At 41.5% G+C, this 24,338-nt stretch overlaps 1 protein-coding gene across 1 annotated transcript in view; it reads right to left on the reverse strand.

Annotated features, from left to right (window-relative positions):
- Positions 1 to 24,338, reverse strand: part of ches1 (checkpoint suppressor 1) — an 87,571-nt gene that overhangs the window by 43,463 nt on the left and 19,770 nt on the right. Inside the window, exon 2 of the mRNA XM_032586308.1 lies at positions 2,766 to 3,365. Within this exon, the coding sequence (XP_032442199.1) occupies positions 2,766 to 3,347 (582 nt within the window). The 5' untranslated portion in view covers positions 3,348 to 3,365. The remainder of the gene's footprint in view (positions 1 to 2,765; positions 3,366 to 24,338) is intronic.

Below are 24,338 nucleotides of genomic sequence, written 5' to 3' on the forward strand. Positions count from 1 at the left end.
CCATCCTTCATCCATTTTGTTTATCCACACATGCACACACACGCACACACGCCTCCACCCACACACACATATATACACACACAAATGATTCAAATCCCATTCTGGTCAAAGAAGCCAGACAGCAGAAGCAGTCGCCTCTCCTCTGGTGTAATCTCCATCAGCGAGAACATTGATCCTCGTCGTCCCCCCCCCTCCACCCTTTCACTCCCACCAACCCTGCTTAACAACCCCTAGGGCAGGACGGGATCTAAAGGCTGTTGGCATCTGTGTTATTAAATCCTGCGGTATTAATTTAGCACTAATTGAGAGAGGGATTCGCTCCCAGTTTACCCTGAGCACAAAAAAAAAAAAGAAAAAAAATCTGCTCGGGAAAGCCAGTATTAAAGGGCTGCATCAAGACTTAAATCAAAAGCGAAACGCTCTTCCCACCGGGGAGGAACAGAACGTCGGAGTGAAAGAGAACTATGAAAGCGGAGATCATCAACTATTGATAAGGCCGATTCTGGTACAGCTGTAGACAAAATACAGAATGTGTTTGACTTCACGTTGAATGTGTCTGCGAGCGGCTGATAGCCGTCTGGCTGTGAAATGAGGTCTAACCGCACATGATGGAGTGATTATAGGTTAGGGTTGTTTTATGAAAAAAACAACAACGAAAACAAAACAAAAACCAGTGGATGAACTGAAATTCTTAATCGATGACTGTGGTTGTAATTAGAGCGAATATTTGAAAGCATGATGGCTTTCATCAGCAAATTAATTCTTATTTTATTTAATTTTTTCCCTTTTTCCCCTCACAAGATTTTACTTGGTGGATTTTGTTGTTGCCTCTGCTGTCCAGCAGGGGGTGGGTGGACTGGGCAGCAGGAAGGTTAAGATGACCTCCAAGTATTTTTTGTATTTAACTCCAAGATGGAGAGTTTTTCTTTGCTCTTTTTCATGTTGCGTGACGTTACAACCTCAAGGTGCATACAAGTTAGCAGACGAAAACAAAGTAGTGCACAACTGTTAATGCTAAAAGTGTTACTGTTACCCTTTCTTCTTTGATTCTCAACTGGATTTAACTCTGAACTTTGACTAGGCCGTTCTAACATGAATGTGCTTTGATTTAAACCTGAAATCTGCAACCTTTGCGATCCTAAGATCCATATTAGCCTCCAATCCAGCTGAATTAGACTCGTTTAGAGCCGCAAATGTTACATGACTTTTTTTTAAAAAGTAAATTTTTTCAGGAATTTTGTCATTTTTAAAGGCTCCCATTTAATTTTATTTTTGAAGATAATAAAGAAAAATTATAAAACCTTTGCAGAAAAAAGAAGGCGCTGCCATCATGTTTCGTAGTGAATAGAACAAGAGTTTAGCATGTAAGACAAAATGACCTTTTTTTTCTTAAAAAAACCAATAAAATCACTAAATCTGGTGTCATCTGACTGGCCCAAAGCTCAAGGCCTTTCCTCTGGGCCTCTCTGTAACATATCTGTGTTGCAGAGCTCCTAGTTTGTGCTTTTTGGAACTGGAGGCAGCTGGTCAGTGTCTCAGATCCAGTTTAAGATCCACCACTTGTTCTCATGACGTGCTCCCTTTCCTTCCCTTTTTTCTCCAGCCAGCCATGATATTGGGCAAATAAATCAGTTTTTAAATTATTCTATGCGTTGTTGCTTCCCTTTATTTGTTATGATCCTAGAGCCTGGCCGAAACAAACTGGGGGCTTGTCCGGGATATTCTTTCACCTTCTTTTCAGGTTTTTTTAATGGGTATCAAAGTGATTAAATGCCACATTTCAAATGTTTAATTCTAACACTTTGTGAAAGGTATCTTTGATTTGCCTTCAACTTTCCAATAATCTGCTACTACGTGTTGGTCTAGCATATGAAATCCAAATAAAACACGTTAGAGTTTGATGTGATGTGACAATATATTGAAATGTTTAAGAATTATGAATACTATTCAAAAACAATAATGTTATTATGCCACTGCATAGGACTTTTTAGATCTGCATAGACAGTTTATCAGACAGCTGCATCTGATTCGGAAAGCTGCTGATCGAGTTCTGACTAAAACCGGGAAGAAAAAGCACATCAGCCCAGTTCAAATGTCCTTCCACTGGCTCCCAGTAGCTCTAAGGAAATACTTTTAACATACTGTACTTCTACTTATAAATCACTGAATGGCCCAGCAGAATTAAAGATCTGCTGCTGTTGTATCAAACCTCTCAAGTCTTCTGGTTCTGGTCATCCCCAGAACCAAACTTGGAGAAGCAGCATTCAGCTTCTATGCACCACAAATCCGGAACAAACGACCAGAAAACGGCAAAACAACCAAAACAAGGCTTAACCCACCTGCTTAGAATTGCCTTTGAGTCATAATAATTGGAACATTGATCAATATGCATGTATGTATATTGCCTTGATGATTTTGATTATGGCGCTTGACAAATCCTAAATATTTATTGCTTGTTTCATAATTATGTTATTGTGGTGTAAAGCATTTTGAACTGTTGCTGTGCTATAAAAATAAGCTCAACTTTTCTGAAAAAGAGTTTGCATCTCATTCCAGCGTATTCGGGACATTTCTGCTCACTTTCCCAACATATGTACTAATGTTGTCTGTCTACTTTTACAAAAAACTATTTCACACAGTTGATGTGAGAAGTCACCTGCAACTTCAAAACCTTCCCATCATTTTAGTTCACTTGATTAAAACCTAATAAACACACCCAAGGTTTTAATCTGGACCTATGTATAAAGGATTGTTGATTTCATTACCTGACTGCGATCTTTGTCCACCTTCTTGAAACACTTGTTGAGCGACAGATTGTGCCGCACCGAGTTCTTCCAGCCCGTTGGAGCGTTCGCAAAGTAAGGGAAGTGCTCCAGAATCCAGCCGTAGATGTCCTTCACCGGCAGCCGCTTGTTGGGCGCGTCCTCGATGGCCATGAAGATCAGGCAGCTGAAGGAGTACGGCGGTTTCCGGTTGGCCCCCGTCGCCAGGTCGTACGCCGAGTGCGCGTCGCCGAGCAGCGCGTCGTCCGGGGACGGCGACGAGGAGGAAGGCGAGCGTGGGTGCTGACTGTCGGGATCCTGCAGAGGGGAGACGCTACGCAGCCCGGAGTGGCTGAAGCTGTTGAGGAGGTCGGTGCTCTCGTGGAGCCAGGAGAGGCTGGTGAGCTCCTCGTCCTCGGCTTTGGAGAAGGAGGCGGACAGGGAGAGCGAGAGGTCGGCCGCCTCGGCCTCGGACGCCGCCGTGGCGGGGTCGCCCTGCCGGTAGGGCGGGCTCATGCCCTGCGAAGCGCTGGCCCCGCTGCTGGGGCTCTGGGCCTTCTTACTGGGGGGCATGGTGGGTCCCATCCAGCCCAGGGCTCACTCCTGCAAAGCAACAAAGGTGGGAGGAAACAGAAAGAGTAGAAAAAAGGTCAGCTTGTCTGTGTTTTATTAAGCCTTCCCTTTTGCTAAAGGTCAAAAAGGAGGAGATTTTGACTACTTTTGCAATTAGGCAGAATTACATCTGAGGGAAAATCTGCATTATCATCTCCCTCCGAGGCCTTCCGTCTAATTCCGAATGGTGTGGCAAATTTAGTGCTTCAGCGGCTGAGGAAATCTTTCCTTGTACAACCACCCCTCTAATTACCAGTGTAACAGCACAGTATTGACATTACACGGGGTTGCTGTCATAACACGTGAAAACCGTTAAAGGTCTAATGGTTGCAGGGGCCTCAGAAACTGTGCCGGTGATTTAACATCTCTGCAGCATGAGAAAATGTAATTGTCAGGGGTTGGCGCGATAATTGAGAGCAGAAAAGAAACCCTTCTTAAATTCCTGGATTTTACAACATCAGAAACGGCGTCCAAATGATGAGACTTAGTTCCACAGCGGGATATCTGTGACGAGACATGATCGTGATCGGGGGTAATTTACCAAGAAAAGAAACAAATTAAAGTGCGAGTTCAAATCCATCCCTGCTCCAATCAGACCATTATCCTGCCAACATAAGAGCAATGCTGAGCTCGTTACACGCAGGCAGAGCGCGGTAATTGAAGGGGAACGGGCCCGAGCTTCAGACCACAATCAGAAGAAGGCGCGTAACCGGGCCTTTGATTGTCCTCTAGCGCAGACAGCTGTGGGAAGGCGCCCGGCAGCAGCTCCAGCTAAAACCTAATCTGCTCTACCCGTTTGGAGCCTGAAAACAGAGACACACACACACGCGCGTCTACGCATAAAGCAACACCCACGCAAACATGAATGAAAGCTAAAGCACATACACTGTAAAAGGGAGTTTTGCCTGGCATTCAATTTAAACAATGAAATATTTATGTTATGATCAAGGATATTAGTTTGTAACTGTGAATTTCAACACTGGTTTAATCCAAAATATTGGCTTTCCTTACAGACAAATCCTACCTAAACATGTTGATCATTTGTTCCTATTAGCTTAGGCAGACAGCATATTGTGGGTCTGACTTTATTAACTGGAAGCAGAGATCTCAAACCTCAGTCCTGTTCTAGATTAGTGGAGGATAAAAACTGAATACTACTTCTCCGCGTTTAGTTCTGACGATTAATTGAGTAATAAAATGTTTTTAAAAAAGTTAAATATTGGTCAATACTATCAAAACAGCAGCATTAATATCAGATCTCAGGCTCAAATTTTCTGCAGCAATAATTGCCCACTTTTTAAGTTGACCTGGACAAAAATTATACAAAAATCTGAAATTATGTTATATTTAATAAAAAAGCAGCAGGTTCACAAAGAAAATAATAATGTCTATACTCCTGATTTTCATTTTGGTATTCATATTTAGCCAATTTATTAGATAAACTCTCACTTTTGCCAGCCAGTTATAGCTTTTGTGTCCATGTTTTCCGATTTTGTGTGAAGGGATTTGGCACCTTTGTCACAAACAGAGAAACATACAGCATGTCAGCTATGGATGGTATAAAATTTATTTTCCGGTTCGCCCGTAAAGCTACACTTATGCTATGGATCCGATACGGCAGCCTGCTGTGTTCAGTCTATCTGCTCCATCCATATGTAAACCCCCCCCAGTCCGCTCTGAACCAGCCATTAGTCAGGTGGCTCTGGGAGGAGAAACTCTGTCTTATTCCACGCGTCGCGCTAGTCATTTTAAAAACGTCTATTGTTGGTCTCCCAAAAAAACGATAAAACCTCAGAACAATCAATGAAATCCCACCGACCGAATACCCTTGACCGCATTTGAAAATTGAACGCTATGCTGCCAGCACTTAGCATTTGCAATTCACATTCGGAAGATGAGAGCGTTGCGCAACACAAATAAGAACCCGGCCGGAACACGGTGCCCTGAATAGTAAAACGTAATTTAAACAAAGCTGTTTTGTTATGAATGCTATTCAGTAAAAGCTGCAGTAAGAATTGTGACAGACAGTCTGTGTATTTGAGAAAGAATTTCAGTTTGAAGCCAACAAGTTAACGTGACAACTTTAAGTCACAATTTCTCATGTCTTTTACGCAGAAGTAAATCGGGACGCAACAATTTCAGACCTTGTGAATTGTCACCATTGTTTCGACAATTTAAAAAATAAACAGCCGAGCACAGCAATAAATAGCTAACTGTTGACTGTATGCTGTTTTTATGACTTCTTACTCATGTTTTTCTTTACGATGTAAAAGCACTTTGAATTGCCTTGTTGCTGAAATGTGTTATACAAATAAACTGGACTTATCGATTAATAAATAATCTTCTCATTTGTAAAATAATGTTTGCAGTAGATGCAGAAGAAAATGTTTCACGCAGTGGAGGTTAAGATGTCACTGAGAAACTCCAAAACAGCTGATGAAGACAGATGCAGCTTTCTTAATTAAATACATGTTGGTGTGGTAACAATAGATGTGTTTATTTTCCATACCTGAACCATTTGCATGGGTTCTACATTTGAACCCTAAGAAGATAAGCACTGACAACTTTTAGTTAAGTTATAGTACTGTGATATTTACCAAACAGCATATACTAGTAGTAGAACATGCGTGTAATTATATAAACAATGAACTGGGAGCTTGCGGAAAACTCACTCGTGAAGCAAAGAGGGGAAAGACAATAGTCCACTCTGATTCTCTGGAACTGCAACCTGTGGTTGTCAGGGATTTTATTTATTTATTCATTTTTTTCAGTAGAAGGACAAACATGATGGGCAAAATTATCAGAATAATGCACAACTAGAGAAGTTGAGTAAATGCATTTAAGCAAGTAGATAAAATGTATTTAACGTACAGAAACGCAGATAGAGACCAACCCTTTATTTGGGTTGAATTCTGCCAGTTTGTTTTATCAGTGCATGGATGTACACAGAGATAGCCGCACACAGCAGCGCCACTAGGACATGAGGATTAAGCCTCGATATGTTCTGGCCCGTCCCTGTATGCTGCGATCGCTCTCTAATCCAAGGTGATCATCGGCCGATCTGTCCCCCCTCACTCTGCGCCGCTGACTGACAGCTGTCACCCACGGCGACCGGCCGCAGCGTGACAACTGTCAGCGCGCCACAGCTCCGGCTGCCACGTCGCCATGGCGACAGAGAAAAACAACTCATCTCCACTCTCGTCTGCCTTTTTTTTTTTTTTTTTGCCTTTCCTCTTTTCCTTCCTCCTCCCCTCCTATGTGTCTGCTCCTCTTCCACCTATCTTCCGTTTTTCACACTTTTATCAGCATAGATAGCTGCTTAGCGGTGTTGACAGGCCGTCGTGGAAGGACTGAGCTAAATATAGAGCTGTGATGCACAGCCGCCGCATATAGCCGGGGCCGGCCCGCAGTCACTCACCCCACCGCTCCGCTGCTTCCCCGCCGTCTCCACGGCGAAGGGAAAACGCTTAGCAGGAGTTGGTGCGGCTCTTTGATCTCGCTCGTCTCTCCTTCCTCCTCCCCCCTCCTCTTCGTTTCGCCTCTCCCGCTGTCTGACAAGCGCGCGCGCTCATTCAACAAGCTGTACCTGTCTTGAGGTGCGCCGTTGTTGCACCAATATTGACATTGAGCATAATGAATTCAAATTGGGGCCCGGTGACGATATGGCACCAGAGCTGAAAATAGTGAGCGGGCAAATCAAAGCGATGGGCGAGGTGGAAGAGGAGGGGGCCGTTTGGTAGGCTTTTCAAGTTGTGTGTGTGAGTGTGTGTGTTGATGCCTGTTTCTGACAGGCTTGTCGGGGTGGTGTGTTTCTGACTGTGTTTGTCTTGAGGAGGAAGAAAGGACATCGCAGTGATTGTTCCTGGTAGGAGTTCACCGGAATGCAGAGATGCCTCTGATGCTCTCTTTCTCTCCCGTCTCCTCTTCCTCCTCCTTGTTATGTTGCCATAGCGGCAAGGGGGCCATGAAACATTACGGCTGACAGTAAAGTCATCTCATTTTACTGTTGCTATGACAACAAACTCCTCACTGTTGGTTGGGGCCACTGCGAGCTCCCGCCCAAGCCTCGTGCCTGAGCTTCTGCATGTTTGCGTGTAGATATGTGTGCGCGCCACAGAGTCTCCCATGGGCTCTCATAAAGCTTAACACACTTGCTCAGCTCTAAACAAACTTCCATGCAACTTCTACAGTGGCCCCCGAGGAGCCACTGCTAAAGGACAAATGCAGATATCGCTCAAGTTCAGACTAAATGATGCTTGCTGTGGTGTGTGCATCAGAGTGTGTGGGTGTGTGTGTGTGTGAGTTAGGAGCATCCTCACATTTGTTTGACAGATGGGACTCTGCTGTTCTCTCTGTCTTCCTCATTCTCTGGATCTCTTTTGTGTTTGCGTGCTTTGTTTTGATTTGTGTTCGTCTCTTTTTGGCGTGTCCACATTAGGAGGTTTTTTTTCCTCCCTCTTTCCCCTCGCTTTTCCCCGGTTTTGCATATACGCGCGCACCGGACTGGAAAAGCACGCGCCGTCTGATCAGTCGGTCACATTCTTCTTGTGAAACTCGGAGCAAACCGGCATAATTTAAGGCAGCCAAAGTCAGTACTGTGCGTCTTTTCTCTCTCTGTGACCCTGGCACCACGCTGCTTCTGTTTGCACTCTGCACCCCGAGCGTACGGACTTTAAAAGACACCATTCATTTACAATAAATGGCTTTCTCCGCTGGAAACGCCACTCACTTAAATCAGACTGTTGCTATTATTACTGTACCGCCGGTGCGTGTACAGTAGGTTCTTGGAGAGTTTCACCAATATTGTGGCAGATGTTAAAATAATGAGTGAACTCAAAACAATTACAGCTAATGTGAATGGGGGTTATTCAGAGAAAGCCTTGGATTCATCACGTCAGTTATGAGTAGGGATGAACGATATATCGGCATCTTCCTGATGGTAGCTATTTTTAACATATCGATATCGGTCCGATAGGTGTAACTGGGATGTTTAAACCGATGTTTATTTCAGTATTGACATTGACTTTCTGAAGAGGTAGAATGTTGGACATGTGGTTTGATCATATTGAGCTAAATTTGCATCCTTAATTATGACTACTAATGTAAAAGTATACTGAAGTAGTTCTACTCTTACTTGAGTACAGCTTCTGGGTACTCTACACCTCTGAGAAGACATTTTTCTAAACATTGCTGACATTTTGCATTATTTTAATTTTATTTTTTAACTCCTAGAAATGGAAACTAATACATAAAATCATGAAAGAGAAGACGCAGAAACCTAAAGGGCTCGTCAAATGGGAACGACGAACGATAGCGAAAAGCCAAGGTTTTCCGCCACTCAAGGTGAACCCAATAAACGGGACGCGATGATGACAGCGACAAAAGTTTAACATGTTTCTACTTTCTCGTGTACGAGCTCAAAATTTCACATGCACAAATTTTGTCGGTTGCATTAAGTTAAATAGCAAATGAATGAAAAATGCGTGACATCATCTCCAGTGTCGAGGCCTTTACTCCTCAACATAGAAAACTCTAAAGGTTTTAGACTAATAAGTTATTATTCAATTTGATCATTTAAGTTTGAATTTGTCTGCAAAATGGCTTAATGTATTGTGTCAGTAGAAGTCTGTGAGTGTTGTTGCTACAAAGTGACTGAAAAGACTTTTTTAGACAGCCTGTTCAAAACCTAGTTCCACCAAATTTTTAAGGTTGATAAAACAAAAACAAACAAAAAAATAACATTTTTCCCCCGTACTGCCCTTGGGTGCTTCTTCTATTAGTCAGAATGACTAATAGAAATCCAAAACGCTTGTAGATGCTAAAGTTGACCAAACTGAGGCTGACATCACATGGAATCATGAGGGCTATGTAATTGGAATGCTGTCTGTGACCTCGGTGTATCCCGGCTGACCTGCGGTCCGCTCCGGTCCTCTGAAGTCCTTACGGCTGGAAGCCGTGGGGCCGGCGGTGTTTACACGAGTGGAAAAAGGTTAATAAACTCCTCTGAGAGCAGACAGGGTGTAAGCTAATTCATGTGCTCTAATTGACAGTGTAATCATCTTATGCCGCATTCGAGTTCTCGCAGATACTTGTCTAGATCACAAGCCATATTTACGTAATCCTCCGAAGATCTCCAATCCCTCTTGGCAGCTCTTTTTTTTTTTTTTATCCCCCCCCGTCAGACCTACAGGCGTTTCTTTCGAGAGCCGAATCCAGAGGAAACGTTCTAGCAACGTCCTTCATTTCACCCGTTCCGAGAGCAGCTGCGCCATTAGCAAAAAAACCACCAAGTCATCAAGTCACAGGAACCCCCCGACCCCCACCACAAAAAAAACCACATCAATGAAGAAATATTCAAATGCAACCCAGTTTGGCTTGTGACACGCTGTCAGCAGCTCATTTATACTTAACTCCGGGCCTCCGAGGACTAAAGCAACCATTAGAACTTTGTCAGGTTGATTGCAGCTAGTGACATATGTTGCGTGACACATCCTCGTGCACCCCACTTTCCTGTCAGTCTTCACTCTACGCCACAATAAAGCCGGTGCCGTGAAAATATTCCCCCACCCCTCTACCCCGTGAATGGAGTAGTAATAGTAGTGTAGGAGATAGCAGCAAAGAATGGAATAGCGGCTGGTAGGAGTTATTACTTGCAGAGGCGTGAGCTGAACCTTGTGGCTCCTCTGGCCACAGTGATAAAGCAGAGAGTCAGATGCACCGAGGCAAAACTAATCTGGAGTTTTGATGACAAAAGGACGACCTTTATCCTTCCTTCACACAGACCGGATGGACGGAAGGGAAAGGGGGGGAAAAGGGAGACGGACAGAGAGAGACGGGGGATGGAAGAGGGAATGAGAAGTCTCTAAGAGACTGGAAAATAATAACTTCGGCTACATATATGTCAGCATGGCTTGCAGGAAGCCTTGTGAAGTTCTCCGTTTCCGAGCCGCGGAATTAGACCTTTCCCTGGCGACAAATATCAGGGTTTCCAGGGGGCTTTGAGGAAGCGGTCACATCCTATTGGTTCTTGACTGCGTCTTATTTTTTCTGTCGTCTGCAGCAGCCGAGAGTTCTGGAATGGAGGTCAGGGTCGGGGTGTCCCCGAGGAGCGCTCCTGACCCCCAGTGTCTGGGCTGTACTCTGTGCTGCCGGGCAGCTAACAGCAGCCGCACACACATAGACAGGAACACATTCAGTGGACATCGGTTCAGTACATTTAGTATTATTGCTCTTTGTGTTATTTCCCCCCAATAAAAACAGTATCAAAACACAGCGGTGGCGGGATCATGCAACAGGGAAGGTTTCCCTTAGACTGCGTCTCAGAGGGGCTCGCCTTATAGCAAGACAGTAACAGCAACCTACAGCCACAGAAACAACGGAATGGTTTAAGTCAAAGCGTATTCACGCGTTAAAGGGCGCAGTCAATTATCTTTGTTAGGTTCTGCTGTTATAAAAACACAATGTATCAAATATGACTTCATAATTTAACGCCTTGAAATTGGAGCTCTGTCTCTTTAAAAAGTCAGACTGTTTCTGAAACTCCGTCTTCAGGAAGTCATCACAACATTCCTCCTCTATTAAGTAACTCGTATAATGAGCTCAGCAGATGCGCAGTTCCATCAGGTGTTTGCCAATTTCTGCTGGCTAGTCTGAAGGAGCTGAGTGGGGGAGTTGTGGGGAAAGGCTGCTCTGTGAGCTGGAAGCTCAGAAGCTTGGAAACTGCATCTATGTGGAGGAGCTCTGTCTAGAAGGCGGAGCTAGGTCCACCCAGGCGTTTTGCACAGCTGAATGATTGCTATGGGAAATGATTAAAGGATTTCTTAAACATGCATGAAAGAATCAAGGCAACACTCCAAAATTATTACTTCATTCTCTGAATATTATAAACTTATTCTGGTAATATTAATGCTTAATTTTCGCATTACTTTGACTTTATTCACGTATTACTACAACTGTGTTCTTGTAACATTGACTAGGACTTCATTCTTGGAATAAATAAAAAATTTAAATCATAGCTTGACTAATTTGTTGCGATAAAGATAACCTGAATTCAAAGTCTAAATGAACAGAAGTTTTAAAACGCACTTGTCAAACAACACCGCTCTGTACTATGGAAACACAAAGCTTGCATTGGTGGGAAAAAGGAAAAAAAAACATCCAGATAGCCCCGTGTGGCTTTTCTGTGGATTTTTCTTCAACCACCAGGGGGCTCTTCAGCAGGAAGTGAATCATTGAAGTGAAAATTGGAAATCAAAGAAAGTGCTGATTTTCATTTAGAACAAGCACATGCTAGCAGCAGGCATGACAGAGAAATTTCTTCAAACTCAAACCCCCTCATCATGGAAACAACATGAAGAAGTTCATATGATGCCGCTTTTAAGTTGAGGGCTGTCGATCTGGCAGTACAGGAGGGAAATAGAGCCGCTGCACGTAAACTCGGCATGAATGAATCCATGGGTCGGCGTTGGAGACGTAGGGCTCCGTCCTTAATAGCAGATTTATTAAAACTGAGAGTGGCGGAGAGACCAGCGGCTTATATGTGTACGTTTCCAGTTTTGTTTTGTTTTTTACTTTGTGTGTGTGGTTTATAGTGAGGTGCGCTCTATAGTCTGGAAAAAGATAATTGATCAAAAAGATTTATGTTCAGCCCAGCCAGCCTTAGAGGAATATAAATGCGCACCACACTTTTCAGGTTTTTATTTGTGTAAAGAGGATTATTTGTCTAAAAAAAACTTTCTTTTTCCTTCCAAATGGACTCAAAGTCAGTTAGAATCCGCTTAGGTACCTTCTAACAGCACCTGGTTGAACTGAATTTTATTTTGGGGCATCAGGGGAAAGCCAGTTGAATATAAACAAACAGTACACTTTGTTTTTTTCAGTGCTCGACTTCATTTACGTCACTGAATAATAAGGAATCGTTTCAACTTCCTGTACCACATATGGTCGAATTTATAGGACAGAAAAATGAAATATGAGACAAAATGAACCTTTGCTCTGCATACCTACTTTTCTAAGTATGAGTTCACAGACTGCTTTGCCTCAGGATTAACCATTATCCTCTTTTTTCCCCCTACAATGCAGATAATAAGATCATGATAGTATAGTTAGGGGAGTCGAGCCCCAGAACTTTCAAGTTGAAAAATGAGAGCATAAAGCACATCGGTGCCGCTTATGCTGAAAGAACCAGTCCAAGTTGGTGCGCTACAGAACAGTGCAGGAAGAGCAAACGTGCAACTAACTTATTCTTTGCATGATAAAGAATAAAAAAATAAATGAAAAAATCTAATTGTGTGAGTGATTTAGATGACACACGTGCAGACGCACTGCATCCGTCCTTCAAAGTGGTCTAAACCGACAGAGCAAACAGGAGACATTTGGACCGGGCAAACGCGTAGTCCGTTTGGTCTGATTCATCAGCAGCCAGCGCTCATGAAGTCACGCGTACTCTCGCTCTCCGAGGACGGAAAACAATTGGACTGAGATGTACGCACAAACACGGACACACACGGAGGCAAACGGAGGCCGCAGACGTGGCTTCCTGAAGGTGACGTGTGTGTGGTGCCTGGAGGTGGTGAAAGGGCAAAGTGTAGTGGACTGCCTGCAACTCTGAGGTCAAAGTAAAAAAAATATATATATATATATAGTAAAGTATAGTAAAGGCCCCAGGGGCAGTCTAGAGCATGGGTATGACCATGACACATCACTGCTCCCATTTGGAATCATTGTTTTAAGCATGTTTGCTCCCCTGCAGCTGACCTGTCACCCAATGGTCTCAGGCCAACTTTATTTTTATTTCAGTGACACATGCATGAGAAAACGTGCATGAAGAGTTAACCGTCAAAGTTTTTTTGTTTTTTTAAAATGAGCATTTATGTAATAACCAATTTGGTGCAAATTTGCCTCATCACCAGATAATTATAGAGCTGTAACTTGATTTTTTTTTATTATTAATCGATTAATCGTTATTATGACGATTAATCGGATAGAAAAAGGGAATGGTCTACAAATTTTTCAATTTACTATTTAAGCTTTGTTTTTACAATATTAGAGATACATTGAAAGATGCAAGTAAACAAATAAAATATAAACAGAACTGCTGTCGATCAGAAGCTAAAACTAAACCACTTGAGGAGTTTTGGCTATAATATATTTACAGTCAAATGTGTTTTAATCTCAGACGCAAAATGTTTTGGCCTAATTACTGCTCTGAATATGTTTTTGTTTTTCACCAAATGGATTTTTTTAGTCTGAATACTCCAGTTAACGATTAATCGGTTGCTGAATCAGTTGACGATTATTTCAGATTACCGATTAATCACAATTAATTTGATTAATCATTTCAGCCCTATGTAATAATGACATTTTATGTGTCACAATGTAAAAGGACAACAAACATATATATTTTTTAGCTACATGTGTTGACAGATTGACAATTAACGGAAATAAATACATTTAAATTACTTAGTGCACCTCCATTAAAATATTGCACTTTACCTCTAGGGGGCGCTATGTACGTTAAACGAGTATTGCCTACAGTATGGTTCAATGGTTTAAAGTGAAATAAAAGTGTTTGCTATCCAGTTGATGCAATCTAAATTTTCCAGAAATTCTTGAAAAGAGTCTGATTAAAAATAACTGTTGCTTATTTTTACGAGTCCAATATTGCCTGATTAGTAATTACCGTATCCACAGCAATTACTTATTTTGCCAACTGTCTTAATTTAGCACAAAATATGACCTCAAAAAAAAAAGGTGCGTGGAAAAGGTTTTCTCCCTTAATTAGCATTTATTAAGTCTCCTTCAAATGTCAAAGGATTTTTTTATATCTTCTGAGATAAAACAAGGAACTTTGCTAGACTACTAGATTAAAAGAGGTGGAAAAATATTCCCCAAATCTGCGGGTTATGTACAGGGACCAGGCTGAAAAAGCCGGTTTAATTCTCCTCCTCATTTTAAAGCTGAGCTTCGATGACCTGACCGTGTTTTCTTGGCAAATTAGGAAGAAAATCCAAAGCCGGGGGAAAGACAGGGATGAAAAGTTTATTTGAAACCAAATCTCTGGATTAAATCTAAAACTGATTGTCAGGCCACAAGGGTGTTAAAAGAGCTGCTTTACTTTCCAAGAAGCTCTTTATTCCACCCCACTGCATACATCAAACTCAATCTAATCTGAACCTTTGATGCTGTTGGTGGCTCGGGGTAAATTCACTATTTAAAAATCTGCATTTCTTACCTATGTGTTCCCCAAGCAAACAAACCACTTCATACCCACGAAAATATGGATTTGGTGGTATTTTCTAAGAATTATTTAGAAAATAATTCTTAGAAATTATTATTTTTTTTAAAATACTCAAGTCTAATGTGTAAAAACTGTACATCACCCTATATTTCCACTGACTGTGGACCAAATCATTGTTGGGCCTCATGACTCTTGTGTAACATGACAGATTATGACTTGTAATCAGATAAAAATAGCTCTGAGCGACCTCTGGACTGCAGATTCTTTTTTTAATTTTTTTTATTTGAGTCACAGAATCCAATTTCCTTACAGTCAACTTGGAATAAATGACACATAATTATTTGAAATCATTGATTGTCAAAGCGGGTATGAAATGTCTCATTGCCGTAAGTATGTATGAAATGGCGAATGCATCGTTGTGGGCCAGTTGAGACTTGTGAAATAAAGGTTATAAACCAAGTAAAACACAGGTTTTACTGGAGTCACACATCCTTACAGTAGACCAGGAGCAGGTCATAGAAGCTTACTATACAGACCCATTTAATATATTAGAATATTATTAAAAATTTCAGTATCTTTATCACCAACTGAAACAAATTGTAGAGGTTAATTAGACAAAGACTGATGTTTTAACATCGTTTTTCTTTACTTCTCTAAATCATGATGATTTTCCGTCACATTGAAATTAGAATATTACATCAGATCAATAAAAAAAAGGTATTTTAAAAACAGAAATGTGGGCTTATTGAAAAGTACGTTTAATCTGACATGACTCATCGGGACAAATATTCTAATTTATTGAAAGTGACTGGAAATCTCATAAATCACTGCCATTAACTCTGGATTCTGGTGGCGGCTTTTATTATTCTATTCAGCTGTTAATGTTCAGTTTTGTGTGCATGAGATTTACAACTAGCATGACACAACAAACAAACACATGCTGTATGTGGTAATACGGGCGAATGTTGCGATAACGAGATGTCTTTCAATAAGTAAATAATTGAAGTTTATACATCTGTTTTATAGGGTTTCATAGCAAACTTAGACCACAGATAGTCTATCTGTATACACACACCCACACCTTAAGTGTCTTTTGTCGATGCAGGTAAAGATGACATCCATTGAATGTCAAAATGAGTAACAAATGTCTTTAAATTGGATACAAATTGATTCAAACATTGAAACAAACACTTACGGACTTAAATCTGATTCTAAATTTAGCGTTGATAAAAGCTTTTTGACATCAACAGTATTAATAATATTCACAAATGACTTTACCTTCTAAATTTTCTCATTGTGCATCAAACGAGCATCACCAACCATATAAGAGGCAGAGTGAGCCTGAATGCATAGGACGTAAATAGTTAGCTTATTTCAATCCAGGCAATTCTTCATGAAATATTGCATCTTGCATACCGAAATTTCGTGGTAACGATATGTTTTACCAGCTGCATACTTCACGATCCCATTAGCGTTAGCAGGTGCATTGGATTTACAGGTTGACTGCCAGAACAGAAAGGGGCCGGAAACACTGCCTTGAGGTGTCCCACTGGTAATTGGGGTCGCTCTTTATGTTTGGCTGTCCACCATAACGTTCTTTTGCCGATCCAATTAAAAATACTTGTGATGAATGTCAAAACGAGTAGAAAATGTCTTAAATATGATTCTAAATTTAGCTTTGATGAAAGCTTTTAAACATCAACGGTATTAATAATCCCCATAGCAACAGAGTTAAGACTGCCCATGTCCGATTTTCCACCTTTTCCTTAGCGCTCTCCATCCTTCACCCAAACGTTCCCTCACTTCCTCCGAGGCCTCCCTGTCTTTTTCTCTTTGACAGTGAGCAGGTCCCAGTTGGCGCCTCGTGCTCCTTTACACTACTGTGGGAAAGCGAAGACTATGTGTGTGCGAGAGAGGCAGAGGAAGGAAGAGAGCGTTGGAGAAAAAAAGGAAAAGAAAAAGAAAGAAAGAGAAAGGGAGACTGCCAGAAACAGTATACGATAAATCAAAGCAGCCGGTGCAGAGCCAACAGAGCTTTGATAGTGGGCAGAGAGGAGTTCAGGCCACAAAAGAGCAAAGAGGAAGCCTCGGCGAACTGCTGAAAGAGGGCAGCGTCATCTATCGGGATCCCCACACTGAGGGGAGAGAGAGGGTGGATGATGCTTTGAGCTGGTGTGGGATTTTTTTCTTTCTTTCTTAGATGTTTGTCCTGCAGTTAAAATATAGCAAGAAATGAAACCGTGTTCCCTCTCTGTGTCTGTTTCTGTTGTCTCCTCCTTTCAACCCCCCCCCCCCGCCCCCCGGCTTTTCCCACTTATCTTTAACAAACAGCAGCTCGGGCTCTCGGCCACTGGCCTAAATTTGATCCAGACAAGAAGAAAAAAAAAGAAAAGAAGAAAAAACCACTGGAAGAGCAAACCCAGTTCCAAAGGTCCAAATCTAGTCCGGCTTACCGAAACCCACAGCAGCTCTTTGGCCAAAAACAACGGATGGATTTGAACCAATAAGCGAAACAAACTCAAACTCTTGAGATAAATGGTTGCGATCAAGAAAATATTTGACCGGCTCGATGTTGGCCAGGAAACTCATGACTGAGGAGTTTATTAGATCACCTTTGGCTGACGAACTGAGGTTCTGGCTGAGAGGAGAAAAAAAGTGCACAGACAAGGACAAGAGAGTGAAGCAGCAATCTGTCAGGCAGCTATACGGTCCTCTCCGGCCTGCCTTTGCTGACGGTCCTCCCAGCGCTTCTGCTGATGATACAACTCTGCTTACATCCTTCACTCCTCCCTCCCACTCTTACAAGCTGTTTTTAACACTGCACAAGATACCTTATGTCAACTGAAACGTGCTTCGAATGCTGACAAAACTAAATTCAGGCTGTTTACAAACTCCCAAACAGGCTAAAAATGAAATATGATATCAGATCTCGCCCTTCTGCGGAGTGTTTTTTTTCTCTCTCCTAAGTGACTAAAAGTTTTTTCCCGATGGTCTTGCCAACTAAACAGAGTTTAACAGCGGCAAACTAGCTTGTTTCAACTCTAAGGGTGCATTCAGACCAGTTAAGTCCGCTTTAATCAAACACTCGTTCGGTTCGTTAGGGTGGGTGTGAATGGACCAAACAAACCAAACCCTGGTCCGCCTTAAAACTCAGTTCTTGGCTCTGTCGCAGTGAACTCTGGTGCGGTTGAAATGCATATGTGAATGCTATTGGACCGGAGAAAGCTCCAAAACCATGACACGGACGATAGTGCAGGGCATTCTGGGTAAAAACAATAAAAACAAAAGTGAGTCTAGCGCTAGCGGGAAAAATAGCTTGTGGTCTTTTACCAAAGACGAAAGAGAAATCCTACAACCACTAAAATCTGGTGCTACTCCATTTTGGTTTACATTTCGCGAAGAGGGAAGTTGAACTCAGTGTCTTCTTCAGAGGTTTTCATGTCGTTTCCTTCAGTGGTTCTTGGTGCAGCGCCACCACAGGTGAGGAGGGGAACAGGTTTCTAAATTAGTTTGGATCGTTTGACACAATGTAGTGTGAAGGAGAACGGCAGCAGCTGAAAAATGTAATAAATGTTGCAACTTTCCTCCCCAATCGAACCAAGAGTATCTGTGAAAACAACCCCATGGATTTAAATATCACTGATCAACACTGTTTCAATTGTGATACCAAGATCATATCTGACCTACAAAGAATAAATAAACGGTAAGCAAGCACTGAAAACTAGCTAAAAGTTCATGTCAAGAACTAAAAGTGATTGTGAAATGTGCAAAATGTGGTATACACCTCAAAAATCAAAACTGTAAGGTTTTTTTAAAAAAAAAAAACAAACAAAAAAAACCAAATAAAAATTAAAAAATTGGTATTGGCCAGAAAAATCGCAATTAATGCATCTCAGCTCTTTAAAGAGCTTGTCAAGTAAATTTCAGAAGACGAGCTGGTATCCTTAAGTGATCACCGTCACTTTAGACCAGACGCTGATCCATGACTGCATCACCATGCTGACAAACTGGCTTCTCACCAAATGATTTGAAATTAATAGAAAGGGGAATAATAAATACATTCCCTACCTTACACACACTGCGAATAATAATAATAATAATAATTAAAGAAAACGGTAAGTGACAGCCACACATATCAATATTTTGGATTTTATTTACACAATGATGAAAAAGTGTCCAATTCTCAGCTTGAATGGCCTCATCGGTCACAAACTGGTGTCGTCATCTTTGACTGCTGCTTTTCAAATTCAGCCAAATAAATAAAACAAAATTACATACGAACACATGGCATTTTTGTGATATGTGATTCTCTAACTTTTCATTATCAAATGGAAGCTTATATTTGCGATTATGGGTGAATTTATTCACTTCAACGCTCTTCCGTGTAGTTAAATCCATTAAATTATGCTTCAAAGTCACCAATATTGTCAGTAACAGCTCTGTATAACTCTTGAGGGGGTCTCTGCATCCCACTAAAATACCTAAGAAGCATAAAGCAAGTTTGATCCGGGGGGGAAGGAAACTCGAGGGGACGCTCGCTGCGATGAATTGTCTCTGAAAAGCGAGTTCAAACTCTTCCCAGTTGGATTTCAGCGCTGTCGAAGATGAATGGAAAGAATGTCTGTCTGGGACGTAGGAAAAACTTGTGCAAAGGAGTAAAGCGAAATTAAATGCACAAAGGGTTTAGCCCCTTTAAAAATGAAATTAGGTCATGTCTTTGCTAACAGTTAAAAGAGAAAAGTTAATGGCATTTTCTCACGGATCTTATTTCATGTTTCGTTCAATTAATCAAAAATAATCTCGGGTGACTTTTACAAGAGGAGAAAGCCATCAATTCCCTTAGAGCCAACCTTTCTTGGCTTCACTTTTTCTTTCCGTGGCCTGTAGCACTCCGGCTGCTTTATTGACTGTACCTCTGCTTCCCATCAATGTCACATTCCATATTTTATGCTGTCCACCCACTTTCCAGCTACTGTTTTGTTAAAAGAGACATACAGGGCGCGCTGGTCAAATACAGAGCTGTGAAGAAGAATTTAACCCCCTAAACTTTCAGATCATCAGGTCAACAAAAGCAGATTTTCCCTTGATAAATCACAAATGAATTCAATGAGCAATTGTTGGAGGTTCAGCTTTGACAAGCAACATTGACTTCTGCAGAACCAAGACATCGCCTTTACAAAATAAGAGCCTGTCTGACAACATGAAGCAGACTAAAAGATCTTAAGGAGCAACACATCATGCCTCAATCTAAAATTGATTCAAGAACAGATGAGAAACAAAGTTGCTGTCATACGTCGATCTGAAAAGGGCTAAACCGTCCCTTCTAAGTCTTTGGGACTCTAACAAACACACAGTGAGAACCATTATCCGCAAAATGGAGAAAACTGTGAAACGGTGTAGAACCTTGCCGGTAGTTGCCAAGCTTACAAAACTAGGTTGGCAACTACCAACCTAGTAAAGCAAATCAACTACTACTCCAGGGATCAGGCATGCTTTGGTTCTGCTGCAGGATGATCGGGAAGCACATAAGCAAGTTCCTCTGCTAAAGCAAAATGATTGGTTTAGTTAAAACCCCTATAGAGACACTGCGGCATAAACTTGAACGGTCAATACTGTTAAAAAATATTCCAATGTTGCCGATTTAAAACAATTCTGCAAAGAGTGGCTCAAAATGTCTGCATAGTGATCTAAAAGACTGATTACCAGTTTTTGCCCAAGACCGTGGCGCAACAAGGTTTTAGGTTCAAGGGACAATTATTTTATTCAATATAGGACCACGTTGGTTTGGTGCTTTTATTGTTTTAATTTATCCACAAGAATTATCCTGAAGGGTTTTTCTTTTATATACTACAAAATTTCAAGGATCTCTTAGTTAATTCACATTGTTAATGAAGGAGATGACTATTTTTTGTTTGTTTGGTCAAGATTTAAATGGGTTTGGCAGCAAGCCTGCATGTTTGAAGCAAAAGTGTTGCCTGACGGATTGCGAACAAAGAATTCCCTTGGCTGTGGATGTATGCTGCTGTTGTGAGTTTGTCTTTCAGAGTCTTCCTCGGCGTCCCCTGATGAAGCAGACTTTGGCTCACTAGGCCTTGCCAAGCTTAAACAAAAGGTCAGCGTCAAAAACCTGTCTTTTCATTGGCGCGCAACGCCGTGGCTTCAATCTCCGCTCTCACGCAGGGTTGGTTCGTTTCACAAAATAAAAAATAAACGGGCTTCTTTTTCGCACAACTCCATGTTTGTTGTACTTTTAATCGGCAGATCTTGAGGATGGCAGTGCTCGTCCTCCCGAGAAGGAGGGTGAGCGTGAATGCTACTGACAGCAGCGGACGAGACAAGAACGAGCGAGAAAGAGCAAAATGGAAAGGATGGTTAGATCGCAGGGTCATTAGCAGCAATTCAAAGTCACCCCTGCTTTCAGCGCATGCTGTTTGACAGGTCCTGCCAGCAGAATTAGGGGTGAGGGATGATGTTGCTCAGATTAGACGCGTAACTGAGGCCTTGATGCATGGTTATGCTCTCATATATGCACAAAGAAATACATCACTAAGTAATATGATAACCACAGCGGTAAGATGCTGCCGCTTATTAACTGGATAGCCCCAAGACCTTTTATTTTAAAACCAACCAATCTGATACGAGTCCACCTGATACAAACACCGCAGGCTCCCCTCTGGCTCCCCCGATGAGCGAATTGAATTCCCAAATTACCAGGCTTAAGATAACATACCTGGATAAATTGCCGCGCTTTATAAGTCTCAAATCTCTTTGTAGATATTCATCAAAGGCTGTTTCGCTCCTGATGTGGAGAACTCGGGAGACGGGGCGGAGGGAGGACAACACACAACGTGGCTCACATTAAGGCCTCTGATCTTTTATCTGACGTCCCCTGATTTCCACTTACATTCCTCTTCCCAGCGCCGATGTGTTGGAGAAGGAGACGGGGCTGGCATCATTTCCGCAAGAGCAAAAATATCTAACGTTGCACCTCTCATCAAGTGGAGATTTTTAGAGTAATTCAAGGAGAGTCTTGTGCTTTTTATCGCCCCCTCCACTTCTTTCAGCCTTGAGCCTCATGCAACAGGTCTGCATCCTTGGAGCTTTCTGAAACCACTTCAAGAAGTCAGTTCATCCCTTCATGGTTTACTCTTTCATTCACCTTTGTTTCACTCGTCAACTCACTCCCATTTTTGGTTGCAAAGTCTTTCAAACATCTACCAATTCTATAATTCATCTCAAACAGCTACCAGAAAAGCTTGCCGACAGACACATAGGTCTGTAACACCCACGGTTTACAGCAGAACCTTGACAGCAGGGAAAGGATTTTGGTTTTGTAGACAAAGTACACTTGGCAAACATATTGGTCACTTCAAATTTAGAGACCACCCAGTTTGTCTTGATTCATTCTTTTGGTTCCTGTTAATAGGTGTTGTTTCACTTTGGGTGCGTGTTTATCTAATCCTGCTGAGGCCACATAATAAGCTTTGTCTGAAAATAAACAGCTTTTCAGCAACTCCTATCATCTTAAAGGATGTGGTGAACACATTTAATTCTTCAGCAACGCCACCACAATCAGGATGTATCGGAAGGTTTTAATAATTACTTTTTTTATTTTCCTGACTGCTTGGAGAACAGAGTAGTGCTGCTCTACCTTTCCCCTCTCCTACCTGCTGCCGCACTGGAAACTGGTTGAAAGATGATAAGTGTTTTTGTCAAGCAATTTGTCTGGAAACATTTCTCATTGCAAAAAACACTAGTCATGTTTCCAGTACAAATGTGCAGAAAACTTTGTTGATATTCCGCAAATGTCGAAAAAACGCAATTTCACAATTGCGGTTTTTCCATTAAATAAGAAATGCAGATAAAATCACACGTGAATAAGTTTGTTCATGTGATAAGTCATTAAAAAACATTCTCTGGGGCGTGCCGTGGTGACGTAGGGGATAGCGCGACCCATGTTTGGAGGCCTTGAGTCCTCGACGCGTCCGTCGCGGGTACGACTCCCGGACCCGGCAACATTTGCTGCATGTCTTCCCCCCTTTCCTGTCAGCCTACTTCCAAAAAAAATAAGGGACACTAGAGCCCACAAAAAGACCCCCTGATGGGGTACAAAAAAAAAAAAACATTATCTGCCATCTCTGCCTGTAGTCTTATTTGTCCTTTCTGCCAATAGCAAAAATATGTGTGAAACACACCAATTTCAACAGAGAGAAAAAAACTGTCAAGTGCAAAAACTTATCAAAAATTATTATTTTTTTTAATATTGGCATCTTTCCAATTAGCTAATTTGCTTTTGTAATTACAATTTTCGCAGTTATATGGTAAATGGAAACACAGATACGGACAGTCAAGGTGTGGTAACTATTGCTTTTCTCAAGGTAGCCATTTTGGATAGCTGGACAATAAACCATTTCTAGATAAAATCTGGTTGAATTTAACAAGCATTTTTGTTTTAAATCTACAGTCAATTCAATATATATTATTATCTCAAGGTCATCATACCGTAAAAATTTCAGAAAAGCCCGTTGCTAATCTAGACATGAGGAAAGAAAGCACGACTCGTGGAAAGTCGAGTCCCGTCATTTATACAGTGTCTTATGAAGCTTCCTGCTTTTGTACAGTGTGTGTACATTGGGATAAACAGTGTCACTTTTAAATGGCATCACTGTCACACTTTTTTATAAAACAAAAGGAATGTTTTAATAAATAAATTAGAGGAACTTCAAGGAATCAGCATTCTGAGGTGAATGAATCATTAGCGCTGACAGAATGTCTGCGTAGAGTCGAGTGTGGTAAAGTAATCTTGACATCAGGTCAATGCTGCAACATGAGAGGCACACACAATTGTTTTATTCAGTATTGTTTTCCAAACTAGTCAACCTTTAGGACAAATTAAATCTTGTAAGAGCTAAATTGAAGGAAATTCTCCTTAATCGTCAGTCAAATGGCAAAAACAAAAAGGTGGATAGCCAGCGGACGCCAGTCCACAGGTATAACGTACTATTAGTGACATTTGGTCAGCTCATGAAAATAACTCCCTGTAAGGTTTGTTTTATTTTAGTTTCACAAATGTTTGCAGGCGAGTCAAAAAGTTAATTTCTGTCGGTGCTCCTGGGAATTACAGCAGCATGTAGTAAAAGGTGTTGGCTTGACAGGCAAATCAAAACAAGGCTCTCCGGTGTTTTCCTCACTAAAACTGTGAAGTGATATCCAACACCGCAGCTTTCCATTGGAACCTGCACTAATTAAATAGCTTTAGATTTGCTCGAAAGCATTTAAGTAAGAAAATACCCCTTTGAACATGCACAACAAAAAGCATTTGGTGGAAGAGCTGGACGACGGCCAAGCTGCAAAACTTAATACAACTTCACACAGCAGTAGATCTACTAAAGCTATAAAGAGGCAGAACAATCCCAAGAAACAACCAATAAGTCTTGAGCTCACTTTTTGTGGTCTTTCGAAAGACTTTAGGAGTCTCAGATGTTCAGCATTCTGACAGAAATTCATCTTGGAGGAGTCGTAGGAAATAAATTGATGATAAAATTTTCTTAAAGTATTGAGGATTTTTTAAAACCAATCCAATCCCATGTGATACAATGTACAAGACGTCAATAGCTGCATTTTGTTACTATTACATTATCTACATTAGCAATGTTCCTGTGTCCCTCCTGACTCACTCAGCTGTACCTAGGCTTGTCATGATAACAAATTTTGCTGGACAATAA

The sequence above is a fragment of the Xiphophorus hellerii genome, chromosome 15, assembly GCF_003331165.1.
Source record: "Xiphophorus hellerii strain 12219 chromosome 15, Xiphophorus_hellerii-4.1, whole genome shotgun sequence".
NCBI lineage: Eukaryota > Metazoa > Chordata > Actinopteri > Cyprinodontiformes > Poeciliidae > Xiphophorus > Xiphophorus hellerii.